Here is a 14,542-nt window from a genome sequence, read left to right on the forward strand (position 1 = left end):
CTCTACTGAAAAATAGTGCCATGGTCCTGTCATCTGAAAGAAATTACATCCAATGTGCTCCAAATTTAACAAAGATTTCAAACAAACCCGTCATTTAAAAAAAAAGTAAATACTAGTCATGTCAAGACCCAGGTTTATGGATCCAAGACACAGTGAAAGAGCCTACAAAACCATCCCAATATAAACCTCTTAACATCATGCTTTTAAAGTGCTTCCAGAAATTTGAATACCTGTAATCTACATAATTTTAGAATTAGCCTATGTGCGAATGTACTATGAATAAAAAGATATACAAATCTGCACTACTGACACTAACAAACTGAAAAGGAAGATCACCCAGTCAAATTCCTGACTGTGCCTTTTCAATTCTTTTCATTTTCTTCATAGCCACTTTTAACAGCACTGATACTATGCTAAATGTAAAAATAAAACAAATGAACACTAAAATCAAACCCAAAACACCTAAAATGAATATAGCGTTCATATCTACATGCATTTATAAAGATCAATCTTTTTAGGTACTAGGAAGAGGAAAAGAAAATACTGCTAACATACTGGGTTGCCAAAAAGTTCCTTCAGTTTCTTCCATAAGATGTTACAAAAACCCGAACAAACTTTTTGGCCAACCCAGTAGCTTCAATACTACCCTTGCTTATTAACATACATATTTTAAAAAATGATTATGGAACCTAATATGCTCAATAACAGATATCTGAAAATCTAAACATCAAAGCTGCTTATCAGTCTATTAAAATTATGGTTCTATGCTTCTGTAGGAAAAAACAAAAATCACATCCACCATACTATCATGGAATTCAAACAAGGAATTTGATGGGGGAATGGGTACATAATAAATAGCTTTTCAAACCATGTTTTTAAAATCTTAAAAACCTTTCCTTGAAAATTTTCTTTAACTCTTCAACTATACCTATTTACTCAAGTAAATGTTCTTATACTAGTTTTGAAGTATTTTACATAAAATTTCAATTCCTTCAAAGCATTATACATTATCAAAATTTTTCACTGTCATGATTATAGAAAAAATCAAAAAGTTTTATATTTTTACCTGGTCTTGGTACCGGCTGTGCTGCAGGAGTCTGCGTCTTACGGGCCGAGGCACCCTCCTTTAAAAGAATAAAAATGGGTATGTTAAAGTTCCTTTGCATGATAAACACTTTCATTTAATTACTGCAAAGAAATTCCATCTCTCTCTCAGTCACTCCACTAAAAAAAAAAAAAGGAAAAACCTCCCCTTATCTTTTATGCTATTGGTTGTGAAGTAGTAAGAGAAATCTTTAGTGGGAATATATTTAAATTGTTACCATTCAGTAGTTATTGTAAGTAGGCAGTATTTTTCAAATACTCAATGATTTGCTTAATTGCTGGCAATTATAATATTCTCAGAAATGTCGTTACCAGTTTAAAAATCAAGTCAATCTTTTTTTCCCTTAAAGAGTCTCAAAATGAATAAATGATACATAATCTCACATGTGAAAGATGAAAGTGTTACCTTGAGTTCATTTAAAAAAATGCAAATATTTCAAATTAAAGGCATTTTAAAATATTCAGGGGAAATAATCCATTTATAAAGATGAGATTTGTTACATTTAAGAGTAGTTGAAAATATCTTAAAAACTGAATAACAAATCTCAACTAATTACTAAGCATGTAATATATACAAGGAAATATGCTATGTACTGAAGTACATCAATTATATACTCAAGAATAAATGCCTCTGAAATGCTTAAGATACTTCAAAAGTTATCTATATATTTAGTGCAATAGTTTCAATCATATTCACACTAAATTCTTCATTAAACCATTTTTCTTTATAGAAAGCTACAAGTGTAAATTTCAAAAACAACTAGTAACTCATGGAGATTTTATTCTAGTTGTATTCAAGTGAAGGAAATTTGATAAATATCATGGAAGTTACATAAATCCATAATAATAAAAATCACTACTACAACCACAGAAACATTTCTAAAGAAGTCCTGCTAAACAATGTTAATTTTAATCATATTACATTTTCTTCAAAAATTTAGAATGGTAAAATCATTTGGAATGATAAGCTATCCCAAAGCATCTTTTTTTTTTTAATGATTATAAAAATTAGTACCAACACAGAGAATGTATTTCACTTGGAATTCGGTGGGATTCCTGGCATTCAGTTAAAAAGCCAAAGAAACCATTCTTTACTGCAAAAAATAATAGCAGCAGAAGCAACTAGCAAAAACTTTTTTGGGAAAAAAGGTACCCGAAGACAGCAGAACATCCTTTTCCAATATTTTCACTGTTATGCATTTAGTTATACATTGTGTGGTTGAAACTGAGTCACTCTGGATGCTGGTTTCATGGATGTGTTAAGTTTGTGAAAATTTGTCAAGCTTACTAATGATATGGTCATTACACTACAAGTAAATTATATTCAAGTAAAATTTTAAATGTAAAGAAAGTGAGTTATTATTAAGGTGGAGAGCATATTAAACATTTAACTTCATTTAACATGCTGAAATTTCTGATTTATATTTTTCTCTAAGTTCATGTTAGGGGACACAACAGCTTTTACTCCTCTTTGTAAATCTAGTACCTAGAACACTCAACAAATGTGTGTCATATTGAACTGAGTCTAGACTTTTAAAAATCAGAAGCCAAGGGATAATCATTAAATAGAAATTAACTAGACATTATATAATAAAATAACAAGATTAAGCTTTAACCATATTACTTTTAAATCCTTATATGTAAATACAGACTCACTGGGTATGGTTTAAGTACACAGAGAAGGAAGAAAAATAAAGGAAATGAGACAGGAAAAACAATGAGCACACACATATGGAGACCTCTTTCTGTCTGCATTTGACTATAAGGCTGGTTGAATCCAAATCAAAGCCCTCTTCACCTGAATAGAGTAGACTTAGATCAAAATCACTAGAATACAGTACTAGAATGGAAAAGAAAAGTCTTTTCCATTACAAATTATTACCCTTAAGTATTTCTGTCTTCAAAACTAGACCCCTTTAAATATCAATAATGGGCATTTTATGTTTACCAAGTAAGCAATCTTTGCTTGATGACCCCTTCCCGTTCCAAATCATTCCTTTTGGCAATAATCCCCTGGTTCCTGGTCACTGGGCAAGACATATGTCCTGGGCTAGGTCTACTGAGAGTTCTTCTTTGATATGTGTTTTATAAATTGGAGCTCGCCAGTCACAAGGCTATAAGGAGGTTAAGTCTAAAATTACAGATAACCGTGTCTTTTGACCCATGGAGAAAACCCATCTGCAGAAGGACATAATGAAGTTACTGTTAGGGAAAACACTGACTGAAACCACCCACCCTGGCCAGGCAAGGACAGTAACAATCTACATGAGTTATTTTATGACAGAAGATCCTGTAAGGAACACGGAACTAACAAGACACCACCAACCGGAAGAATATGGGAAAGGTCAAAAGGACAGAGATGCCAGTCCACATGTCCTACCAACCTCCCAGAATCCTCCTCACTGGAATCCATCTTGGCTGAGCGGTTCCACGTGCCACGAGAAAGGACCCTGTGTCAGAATGATTGGCCAGAGACAACCTGGAAACTAATCCCATCACCATAAAGCCTGAAACTGCAAGCCACGTGGGAGAGCAGTCCTCCTGGGTCACCTTACCCTCCTGCTCTCCGCCAGGACGCCCCTTCCCAATAAAGTCTCTTGCTTTGTCAGCACGCGTGTCTCCTCAGACAATTCATTTCCAAGTGTTAGACAAGAGCCCACTCTCGGGCCCTGGAAGGGGTCCCCCTTCTTGCAACATTACCAGCATACAAGAAAACACATGGAATACAATATCTCTCATAATATCTGGCCTGTAAGACCTATTCTCCTGCTAACTCTTCTTGATTCTAAGAGCCATTAAAATCCCTCATCTCATTCTATGCACCCCACACAAACAATTTTTGTCTTAACTAGTTGAGCAGAATCTGTTAATTGCAACCAGAAGAGTGTTACCTAATTTTGTTTTCTCAGATTCACTGAAAATTCTGAGTTGCCAAAAGTCATTATGGTATAACTTCGCTTAATTCTGAAGTAAACACACACAAATAAGCTCAAACGCACACAATCATACACAGCTATGACACTTCAGTAGGCTGTGGGCTCCTGGAATGAAAACCGGGAGACCTTCACTAATCACGTCGTTAGTTCATGGCCATTTCTAGGACGCCCTAGCCAATACTAAGAGCTAAAAGCTCATTCTACTCTGACCTGCATTATTTTGAAATAAATTTGTATAAGTCATTGCATAAAGGACCTCAGAAACCATATAGTCCAATCCCAGCACCCTTTACTCTAAAGATGAAGAGACAGAGGTGAAATAGTTTTTCAAAGGCTACATAGTGGTATATCTGGCATATATTAAGAAACAGAAATAATAATTGGCAGTATCATGGAGTAAACCGACAGTTCTATATTTTTAAAGATATCTGGATTGGGGGGAAAATACTACTCAGCTGGGAAAAGAAAAGTAACAGCACAAAAACAACTAAAAGAGCTGACAAGTTGTGCCAACTGGAGAGGAAAACCTGCTTTCTCTTAAAAAGTCAGAATCATTACAATTTCACTAAGACTTGAGGCATTCTGGAAAAGAAGTAACTGATAAAAAGGGATGGGGGAAATAGTGATAGAATCATATTTGCGAAATGTAACAAGACAAAAACAAAGTAAACTGTTTACAGTCCTTCCTTGCCTTCTTTTAGCAAATGAGATAACCTAAAATCTTCTGGTATTGGGAGACAGAACAGTGGTATTTGCTGTTTAAACAAGTAGAAAATAAAACCATAATATAAAATATCATAAGAAAGAATATTTGTTACAAGTATCAGTATGCAAAATATACTATATTTAATTTTGAAAATTGCTATTTATATGAAACTTAATGAAATACTGAAATTGCTTAATGAGGAAAACATACAGAATATATATGCAGATTCTAGGAGTTTATAATCTACCTCTTTGACTACTGTACTTATGAGAGGAAAAGTAATATGTTTTAAAAAGTAAACAAATACTAATTTACAGTTGCATGTTTTTTCTTTTTAAAAAGTAACTCATTCCCATGAAATCTGGATTTGATATTCAGAATTCTCAAGTATCAGGATTTTTTTCTTTCAGCAACTGAATTTTTAAGTTCACTGAGTGAGTCTTCAAGTATTTTGGAAAAACTATGTACAAAAAGGAAACTGCAACTCTGAGCAAATCACAATGAGGCTGAAAAGCACTAAAGGTTTCAGGAACAAAACACTTCAACACAAATTTTAAGTAGACTTGTCATAACCTGGGGGCATATGTATACAATGTTTGCCAATACAGAAAATAGCTGACACATTTCTAAAATATAGTATAGTATATCTATACAGGCATATCTCAGAGATACTGCAGGTTTGGTTCCATACTACTGCAGTAAACTAATATCACAATAAAGTGAGTCACAAAATTTTTTGGTTTCCCAGTGCATATAAAAGTTATGTTGACACTATACTGTAGTCTATTAAGTGTGCAATAGCATTATGACTTTAAAAAATGTACATGCCTTAATTAAAAAAAACTTTATTGTTTAAAAATGCTAGCCATCCTCTGACAAGGAGGGTTGCCACACCTTCAATTTATTTAAAAAAAAAAAAAGCAAAGCACGTAGTATAATAAAACGAGGTATGCCTGTTAAATATATAGATTTGATACCTCTATCAAATTTCTCATTATGCTATATAACTACTTGTCTACTTCTTACAACCAGACCATCAATTACTTGAGGTCAGGGACTGTCCATCACATGTCCAATGCCTGTTATAGAGAGCCTGATGCATGGTATATATGCTTAATAAATATACATTAAGTAATTAATTAAAACAAATCCATACCTTAGCATTACTGATTCACTAGTGTTATACTGGTTAAACTGCTTTAATCTGTTAAATGAAGATGGTAAAAATATCACAGAAGATTACTGAAACAAAATTTATTTATTCATTCCACATACTTTCACCGAGAGCATCAAGTACCAAACAAGAAACTCGGAATGCAGCAGTATAAACAGAAGCCACGTGGTCCCTGCCCTTATGAGACTGGCAATCTAACGGAGGAAGCCAGTGACTGAATAAATGAAGAGAAGTTGAAAAATTAGAAATATAATTACATATGTATTTAATTATTCATAATGTGCATATATGTGTATTTGTAAGTGTATATGTGTGTATTTGTCTGTAAGTGTGTATGTATGTCTGTGTGTCCAGCTCACTGCCCAAAATAAAGAGAGACTAATAACTGTTAAACCATCTTCTTTCCATAAAGAGACATTCTCTATACAAAGATAAGAAAAGAACTAGCAAACCAAATTCAGCAGCATACTGAAAAGATTATACGCCATGACCAAATGGGATTTATTCCTGGAATACAAGGATGGCTCAACATATGGAACTTAATCAGTGTAATAAATCACACCAACAGAACGAAGGGAAAATAAGCTCATGATAAAACTTCATGATCATCTCAATTAATGCAGAAAAAGCATTTGACAAAAGTCAACATTCTTCCATGATTTAAAAATTAAAACCCCTCAACAAACCAGGAACAGAAGGAAACTTCCTCAACATCATAAAGGCTATATATATATGTGTGTATATATATGAAAAATCCACGGTTAACACCATACACAATGATGAAAGACTGAAACCTTTTCCCCTAAGATCAGGAACAAGATGTCCACTTTCCCCACTTCTACTCAACATAGTACCTGAAGTTCTAGCCAGAGCCATTAGTCAAAAAAAGAAATAAAAGACATCCAAAATCTGAAAGGAATTGATAAAAGTATCTCTTTGCAGATGACAAGATGTATATGTAGAAACCTAAAGATTCCCGGGGTGGGGAGGTTGTGCAGGGAACAGATGCCCTACCACAATTAATCAACTATTTCAGCAAAACTGCAGGGCGCAAAATCAACACACAAAAACCCACTGCGCTTCTATACGCTACCAACGAGCAATCTAAAAAAGAAACGAAGGAAACAACCCCATTTGTAATGGCTTTTAAAAAATCAAATACTCCAGAATAAATTTAACCAAGAAGCAAAAAAACTTGTACACTGCAAATTACAAAGTGTTGCTGAAAGAAATTAAAGCCATAAATAAATGGAAAGACATCTATGTTCATGGACTGCTAGAATTAACTATATTAAGATTTCAATACTACCCAATGCAATCTACAGATTTAACACAATCCCTGTCAAAATCCCAAAGGTGTTTTTGCAGAAAGAAAAACTCATCCTAGAATTTATACAGAATCTCAAGGAACCCCAAGGAGGCAAACTAATTTTGAAAAAGAAAAAAGTTGGAGGACTAAAACTTCCAGATTTCAAACCTTACTACAGAGGTACAGTAATCAAAACACTGTAGTAGGGCATAAAGACAGACCTATACACCAATGGAATAAGACAGCCCAGAAATAAACTTTCACATACATGAAAAGTGCTAAGTCCATGCAATGGGGAAAGGACAGTCTTTTCAACAAATGATGCTGGGAAAACTGGATATGCACATGCAAAAGAATGAAGTTGGACCATTATCTTACATCATATACAAAAATTAACTCAAAATGGATCAGAAGCGTAAATTTAAGAGCTGAAACTTTAAGACTTATAGAAAAAATCAAAGAGTAAAAGCCTCATGACATTAGATTTGACATCAGATTCACGGATATGATACCAAAAAGTACAGGAAACAAAAGAAAAAGATAAACTGGACTTCATCAAAATTAAAAGCTTTTATGCATCAAAGGACACTATCAACAGAGTGAGAAGTCAACCCAAAGAATGGGAGGAAATACTTGCAAATCATTTATTTGATAAGGAATTAATATCCCAGACATTTGGTTATAATATTATTCTGGATGTGTCTGTGAAGATGTTTCTAGATAAGATTAACATTTCAGTCAGCAGACTGAGTAAAGGAGATTGCCCTCCCCAAAGGAGATGGGACTCATCCAATCCACTGAAGGGCTGAACAGAACAAAAAGGCAAAATAAAAGAGAATTCACTCTGCCTGGCAGTGGTCAAGCTGGGACATGGGTATTCTCCTGCCTCAGCCTCAGACAGGAGGTTACACCAGCGGCCCTCCTGGCTCTCAGTCCTTCAGGCTCAGACTGAAGCTATACCATCCCATCAGCTTCCCTGGGTCACCAGCCTGATGACTGTAAATTCTGGGACTTTTTAGTCTCCCTAAGCACATGTGCCAATTCCTTATGATCGATCTATCTATCCTATTGATTGTTCCTCTGGAGAACCCAAACTAATACAGCAATAAAAATTTGGATCAAAAGAGAGGAAACGAGAGTGAGACAGAACACAAAATCTTTAAAGAGGTATTCTTTCATACTGGGAAAATGTCAGGTTTTTAAAAATTGTTTATCTGTAGATTAAAAAATTACATCCACATGAATGTAGATGAAATGTTAATCACAGCACTGCAATTAGAAACAAACCAAAGCATGTGTACTGATCTCCTTTAACACCAAAGTCTATAATGATCACATACTTTCTGGTACAAATGAACAATTCTTTCTCACTGAGTTTTAATAAAAGCATTATCATTCTCACTTAAAACTGGCAGAATTGTTTTTATAGTGGCAGAGGGATACGGGTAAGGTAGAAGGTCCACAGGCTCATTTGTGTAGCTTATGGATCCATGGACTAAAAACAAATACACTGATGTTAACTAGAGACAGAATAAATCAGTGCAAAAAAAAAAAAAAAAGCTTGATTTACAAGTCTTGAGCTCTAGGTTCTAGCTTTGGCCCTGCCACATTAAGAGTAGACCTTTGAGAAAAATCACAACCTCTCAGGGTCTTAGTTACCTTGCCTGTAAAATGAGGAAACTAGATTTTTAGATGACCTCAAAGGTCCAATTCTGCTCTGAAATTCCATTATCCTAATGTAAGTAATACCTTTTCAATAGGAACAATGCCATTACAGTACAACCCGAAGGGTCCAATTAACTGATTAAGTTTGAAGACATAATTCAATGTTTCTTCAAACGCATACAGCTCATAATTTTGCTCTATAGCTTATAAATTTGCTCTTCTTTTGTTTCGTGTGAATAAATAATATTCTCCTGACCAGCTCCCTCTATCGAAGGTTACACGTTTGGAATTATATTAATTTCATTGTTTTGGGAACCAAAGATTATAGCTACTGGCAATACAGGTAGAAAGGGAAATAACAATATTGTAAGCTTTAAAAGAAAATATTCAATGTTTTACCATTTAATGATTCAAGAAACTGACTGAGGAAGCTAAAATAAAACAGACACCTGTACATACTTAACTATCTGAAATCACACATACTGAGACAGGCAACTGAAATGTCGTGAAACATTATAAATTCCAGAGATGTTAATAAATACAAATTCTGTGAAAAGTTACAGAGGAAATACAGATAAAACTCAAAGTCTACTATGAGGATATTTATGAAAAAGAAACATACTCAATATGTTAATTAATAAGTAATCAGGGAGACACTAAAAAAATGGAGGGTACAAACAGAAATATATAAATTTTCATTTTTAAAATTTTAGTTCACTAAAACTCAGGAACTGTATTATCTGTGAGCCCTCTTTTTATTTATTAAAAGGGGATAAAATATTAGAAATACATAAAAATTAAACAGATAAAAATGTAACATAAAACCAACTACAGGGCTTCCCTGGTGGCACAGTGGTTAAGAATCCGCCTGCCAATGCAGGGGGACACAGTTCGTGCCCTGGTCCGGGAAGATCCGACATGCCTCGGAGCAACTAAACCCATGTACCACAGCTACTGAGCCTGCGCTCTAGAGCCCCGCGAGCCACAACTACTGAGCCCATATGCCACAACTACTGAAGCCCGCGCGCATAGAGCCTGTGCTCCACAAGAGAAGCCACCGCAATAAGAAGCCCGTGCACCGCAACGAAGAATAAACCTCTGCTCGCCACAACTAGAGGGAGCCCACGCGCAGCAACAAAGACCCCATGCAGCCAAAGATAAATAAAATAAAATAAATTTATTTTTTTAAAAAAAACCAACTCCAAAAAAAAAAAAAACCAACTCCAATTGGGAAGATCAAAAGTATCAAAGCAGTGAAACTGAGTGAGACCACAGTGAATTGTACAAGACAAACTCTACCTGAAGGGAAAAACTGTAAATAACTATATAACATTTACTTCTAGTTATCTGTGCCATCTTTATAATGATTTGTGTACCCATCAAGTCTAGAAATCTCTTGAAAAAAAGGAAGCTAATGATGCAGTATCTCATATGCTCCTGTAATTTGTGTATATGCTTAATGTATTTGCTGAAAGTAAGTGAATCCGTTGGGCATCCTCTAAGAAATTAGGGAGGGGAAGAAATCAAACCCTAAAGTCAACCCTTACCCCTTCCTAATCCTATAACCTTTGCCTGTCTCCTTTGCAAAGTTTTGAAAACTTTGCAAAGTTTCTTTATACTAAAGTCCCTATTGCCAACCAGACCATAAACAATCATTCTGAAGACAGCTACGTTACGTACATGAATTTAGAATCAAGTATACTCAATGTTCCCAGGTCATCTCAAAGAGGCCCTTTGGAGAAAACATTCTATTTAGTTACTTCTGTCTTTTGCATTCGTTCCTTATCTACTAAAGCTATTAAATAAGAAGCATTTTTCAATATTAATAATTTATATTTGAGTAACTATGCTTCTTTGTGAAGTTTCAGTGCACTTGTAAGTTCTAACATATTATATCTACCTGAATTTACAAACGGTCACACTTCGTAATGAATTAATAGTGTTAATATTTTTAAATACTCATGTGCTGGGGAGCAGGGAGTCAGGAGTAAGACACCTGAAACAATTTAAAGGTGCAGACCTAGTAGGCTTCACAACTCTATGTAAGAAATATTTTACACTGACCCCTCTAACAATTTAAAATTAAATGCACAGGTAACATTAACCTATGTATGTAAAATTTTTAATGGAAACCAATATCCTAGCAATATACTCTGTATTACAATTATGCTTTAGATTCATTTAAAGAACACACACACACATACTCTGAGACACTCAGAAGGCCTTGCTGTTTTCCAAGATTGTCTCCCACACTATAGACTACCTTCCCTGGCCACACTCACTAAATGCCCTTCAATTATTTTGTCAGCCAAACACACCTTCCCTCGTAAACTTCTAGAACACCTCCTAGAAAAGTAGTATCAAGCCCAGTACTGCCTTCATTGATAACCCCAGCTCTAACCTCTAAGACTATTCCATGTGTGTCAAACAACAACTGAAAGATTCTAGTTGATTCGTGCTAAAAAGAAACAGCTATGCTACTGAGAAACCAAAGAACAGGGGCTTCCCTGGTGGCACAGTGGTTGAGAGTCTGCCTGCTGATGCAGGGGACACGGGCTCGTGCCCCGGTCTGGGAGGATCCCACATGCCGCAGAGCGGCTGGGCCCGTGGGCCATGGCCCCTGGGCCTCCGCGTCCAGAGCCTGTGCTCCGCAGCGGAAGGGGCTGCGTACCGTAAAAAAACAAAAAAAACCCAAAGAATATACAAGCAAAAAGGCATACCCCGTTTTATTGCACTTTGCAGATACATTTTTTTACAAATTGAAGGTTTATGGCAACCCCATGTTGTCAGATCATGGTTTTAGCATTTTTAAATTAAGATATGTACATTATTTTTTTTAGACATAATGCTATTATTGCACAAAGTATACTGTAAACATAACTTTTCTATGCACTGGGAAACAAAATGCATGTGACTCACTTTATTGCGATTTCACTTATTACAGTGGTCTGGAATTGAACCCCAAATATCTCTGAAGTGTGCCTTTACTATTTTTTTTAAATTAATTAATTTATTGGCTGCGTTGGGTCTTCATTGCTGCACGCAGGCTTCCTCTAGTTGCGGCGAGCAGGGGCTGCTCTTCGTTGCAGTGCACGGGCTTCTCATCACTGTGGCTTCTCTTGTTGCGGAGCACGGGCCCTAGGCGCACGGGCTTCAGTAGTTGTGGCACGTGGGCTCAGTAGTTGTGGCTCGCGGGCTCTAGAGCGCAGGCTCAGTAGCTGTGGCGCACGGGCTTAGTTGCTCCACAGCATGTGGGATCTTCCCAGACCAGGGCTTGAACCCAAGTCCCCTGCATTGGCAGGCGGATTCTTAACCACTGAACCACAGCGAAGTCCCTGCCTTTACTATTAAAGTACTTGCCAAATTACTGCTGATTTTAGATGCTTACATTTTCCCTTACGATCATTAACAGTTTGTATGAATTAAACCAGATAAAGGTGTCTACAGTTAGTTTTGAAAGAGACTTTAAATTTAGCTCTGCTTTCAAGTCTAAAGAAATTCTTAAACAATATGAGAAACTGCAGCACAAGCTTGTGAAAACTGAAGGAAAGAGTAAGGCAGGCAAACACTGACACTTGTGGTCATTCTGAGATTGCTAATTTGCAATCAGCTAATTCCTGCTTTGAGTTCAAAGAAAAGCAAAACTGGTTCATAAATCTTATATTAACTTCAAAGGAAAATGCCATATTCTTAATAAACACAATAATTTTTTTTTCAAAAATGGAAAACTACTAATATTAAATAGCCAAAAATATGCTATTTGTCCAAATCCTTTATGCAATGAAAAAGATGTCATCTGATTTTGAGTCAAAACAGTCAAGAGATATAAACTCCAAGCAAACACTGCTAAGCAAAATTGCTGATTGATCTCAAAAAAATTAAAATTGGTATCTAAATAACTGTGTCAAATGGAATTTTTCAGAGTAGTACGTTGGAAATTACACCTAATCCAAAACATTAAGATTTTTCTCCAGCACTGGAAAAAGATAGCTAGTTCTTCAGGTGAAATAAATGGCTTGCATTTAGGGGCTAAAGAGTCAGACTAAAGCACAAACAGGAATGGAGACTAATGTAGGGAAAACCAGATTCATGTTCCCCTCCTCACATTACTCAAGGCTATTAGCTCATTCTCAGTGAACAGAAATCACCCACCATGGTTGAAGTGTTCTCCCCACAACCCTTTCTCCCTTGTTCTTTTTACCAAGGACATTTAGTTGAATTTATATAGATACATGAATAGTATAATACTTGTCTTTCCTATTACATATTGAACAAATCTGTACCTGATTGATCATGTAATAATCACTCAGATACTATTAACAACATGAATAAAAAAGTAATAATTATTTCTGTACCCAGTAGAAACTAAGAGTTAGGAGGCATAGCAAATCCTGCCTTTAAATTCTGGCTCCTTAGGGGATATTCTAGACATGCCCAGGAAAATCCTAAAATGAGCCCGGACAATGCTGGCCATAATGCATATATAATAGTAATATCCATCTATTTTCCCACCAGGGATGTGTTCTAAAATTAAAAAACAGACCTATGCAAGTAAAAATTACAAGACATCTATAACTATAAAACTTAACAAAATAGCTGCCAGTTTGCTGAGTCTGACAAAGAAATCTGTCACATTTACTGAGAAAGTTTAACCATAGAAATCAGATGTTGAAAGAAATCAGACTAAAGGAAGAACTTCTACAAGCTTGCCTGTCATACGATTTTTACCATTTCTCTTGGCTGGAAACATGCAGGTTGCTAGAAAAAGTCACTAAAGGAACTTTTATCTCACGTCTGCTGTTTTTCTGTAAAGTTCCTAACCAGCTTAACTTAAACATAAGAAACAGGATGCAGTTGTACCTAGAAGTTTAAAGTAAATTCTGATTCAGTACACAGGTACCCTTTCATTAGCTTTCAGGAGTCTCCTTCGCTGTGTAAACACTTTCCCATCACAAGCACAGTTGAGACAATAGTCCACTGGGAATTCAGGGGCCTAATACTGCACCTAATACTGCAGGGAACCACTAACCAGCAGGTTACCTATGGAGTTCTCTTAATAATCAAGATCCATAAGAAATCCAGTGGGCATCAAAAAAGAGTCCAATCAAAAGAACAGCCACAAATAATTGCTTTATCCTTCCTGGAGAAAGGGCAGGGAATGTAACTAAAACATCTTTGTATCTCTAACATTTAATAAGCTGTGCCTAACTGCAAATGTTGGCACACAGTAGTTGATCAGATATGTATTTGCTGATCAAGTGATTAAAGCAAAAATACAAACATCCATTTATACTGCTATGAATGATCTCTGGGTATGCTGTGCTAGTAACAGGAAAAAAGTCCCACAATTTCTCCAGCAGTGCCATGCAGCATAATATTTAAGAAGAGAGGATAAGGACTTATTAATCTTGCTTTAATTCCCAGCTGGACTCTTTCTCATCACTAATCATCTGATATTTGGGATAAATAGTTTACAACTCTAAACACTGGTTCCTCATCTTTAAAATGGGTATTACAATAATAAACAATTATGAGAAAAAAAGTCATTTATATAACAGCTCAAGTAGGCTTAGCACACAACATGAATTTAGTCACTGCTGCTAGTTGCATAGTCAAATCCTACGTCAGGAGTTATTGATAAATAATGA

At 35.6% G+C, this 14,542-nt stretch overlaps 1 protein-coding gene across 1 annotated transcript in view; it reads right to left on the reverse strand.

Annotated features, from left to right (window-relative positions):
• CDC73 (cell division cycle 73) overlaps positions 1-14,542 on the reverse strand; it is a 90,830-nt gene that overhangs the window by 24,640 nt on the left and 51,648 nt on the right. Inside the window, exon 11 of the mRNA XM_060126948.1 lies at positions 1,067-1,124. Coding sequence (XP_059982931.1) covers positions 1,067-1,124 — 58 coding nt within the window. The remainder of the gene's footprint in view (positions 1-1,066; positions 1,125-14,542) is intronic.

This window comes from Lagenorhynchus albirostris, chromosome 2, assembly GCF_949774975.1.
Source record: "Lagenorhynchus albirostris chromosome 2, mLagAlb1.1, whole genome shotgun sequence".
NCBI lineage: Eukaryota > Metazoa > Chordata > Mammalia > Artiodactyla > Delphinidae > Lagenorhynchus > Lagenorhynchus albirostris.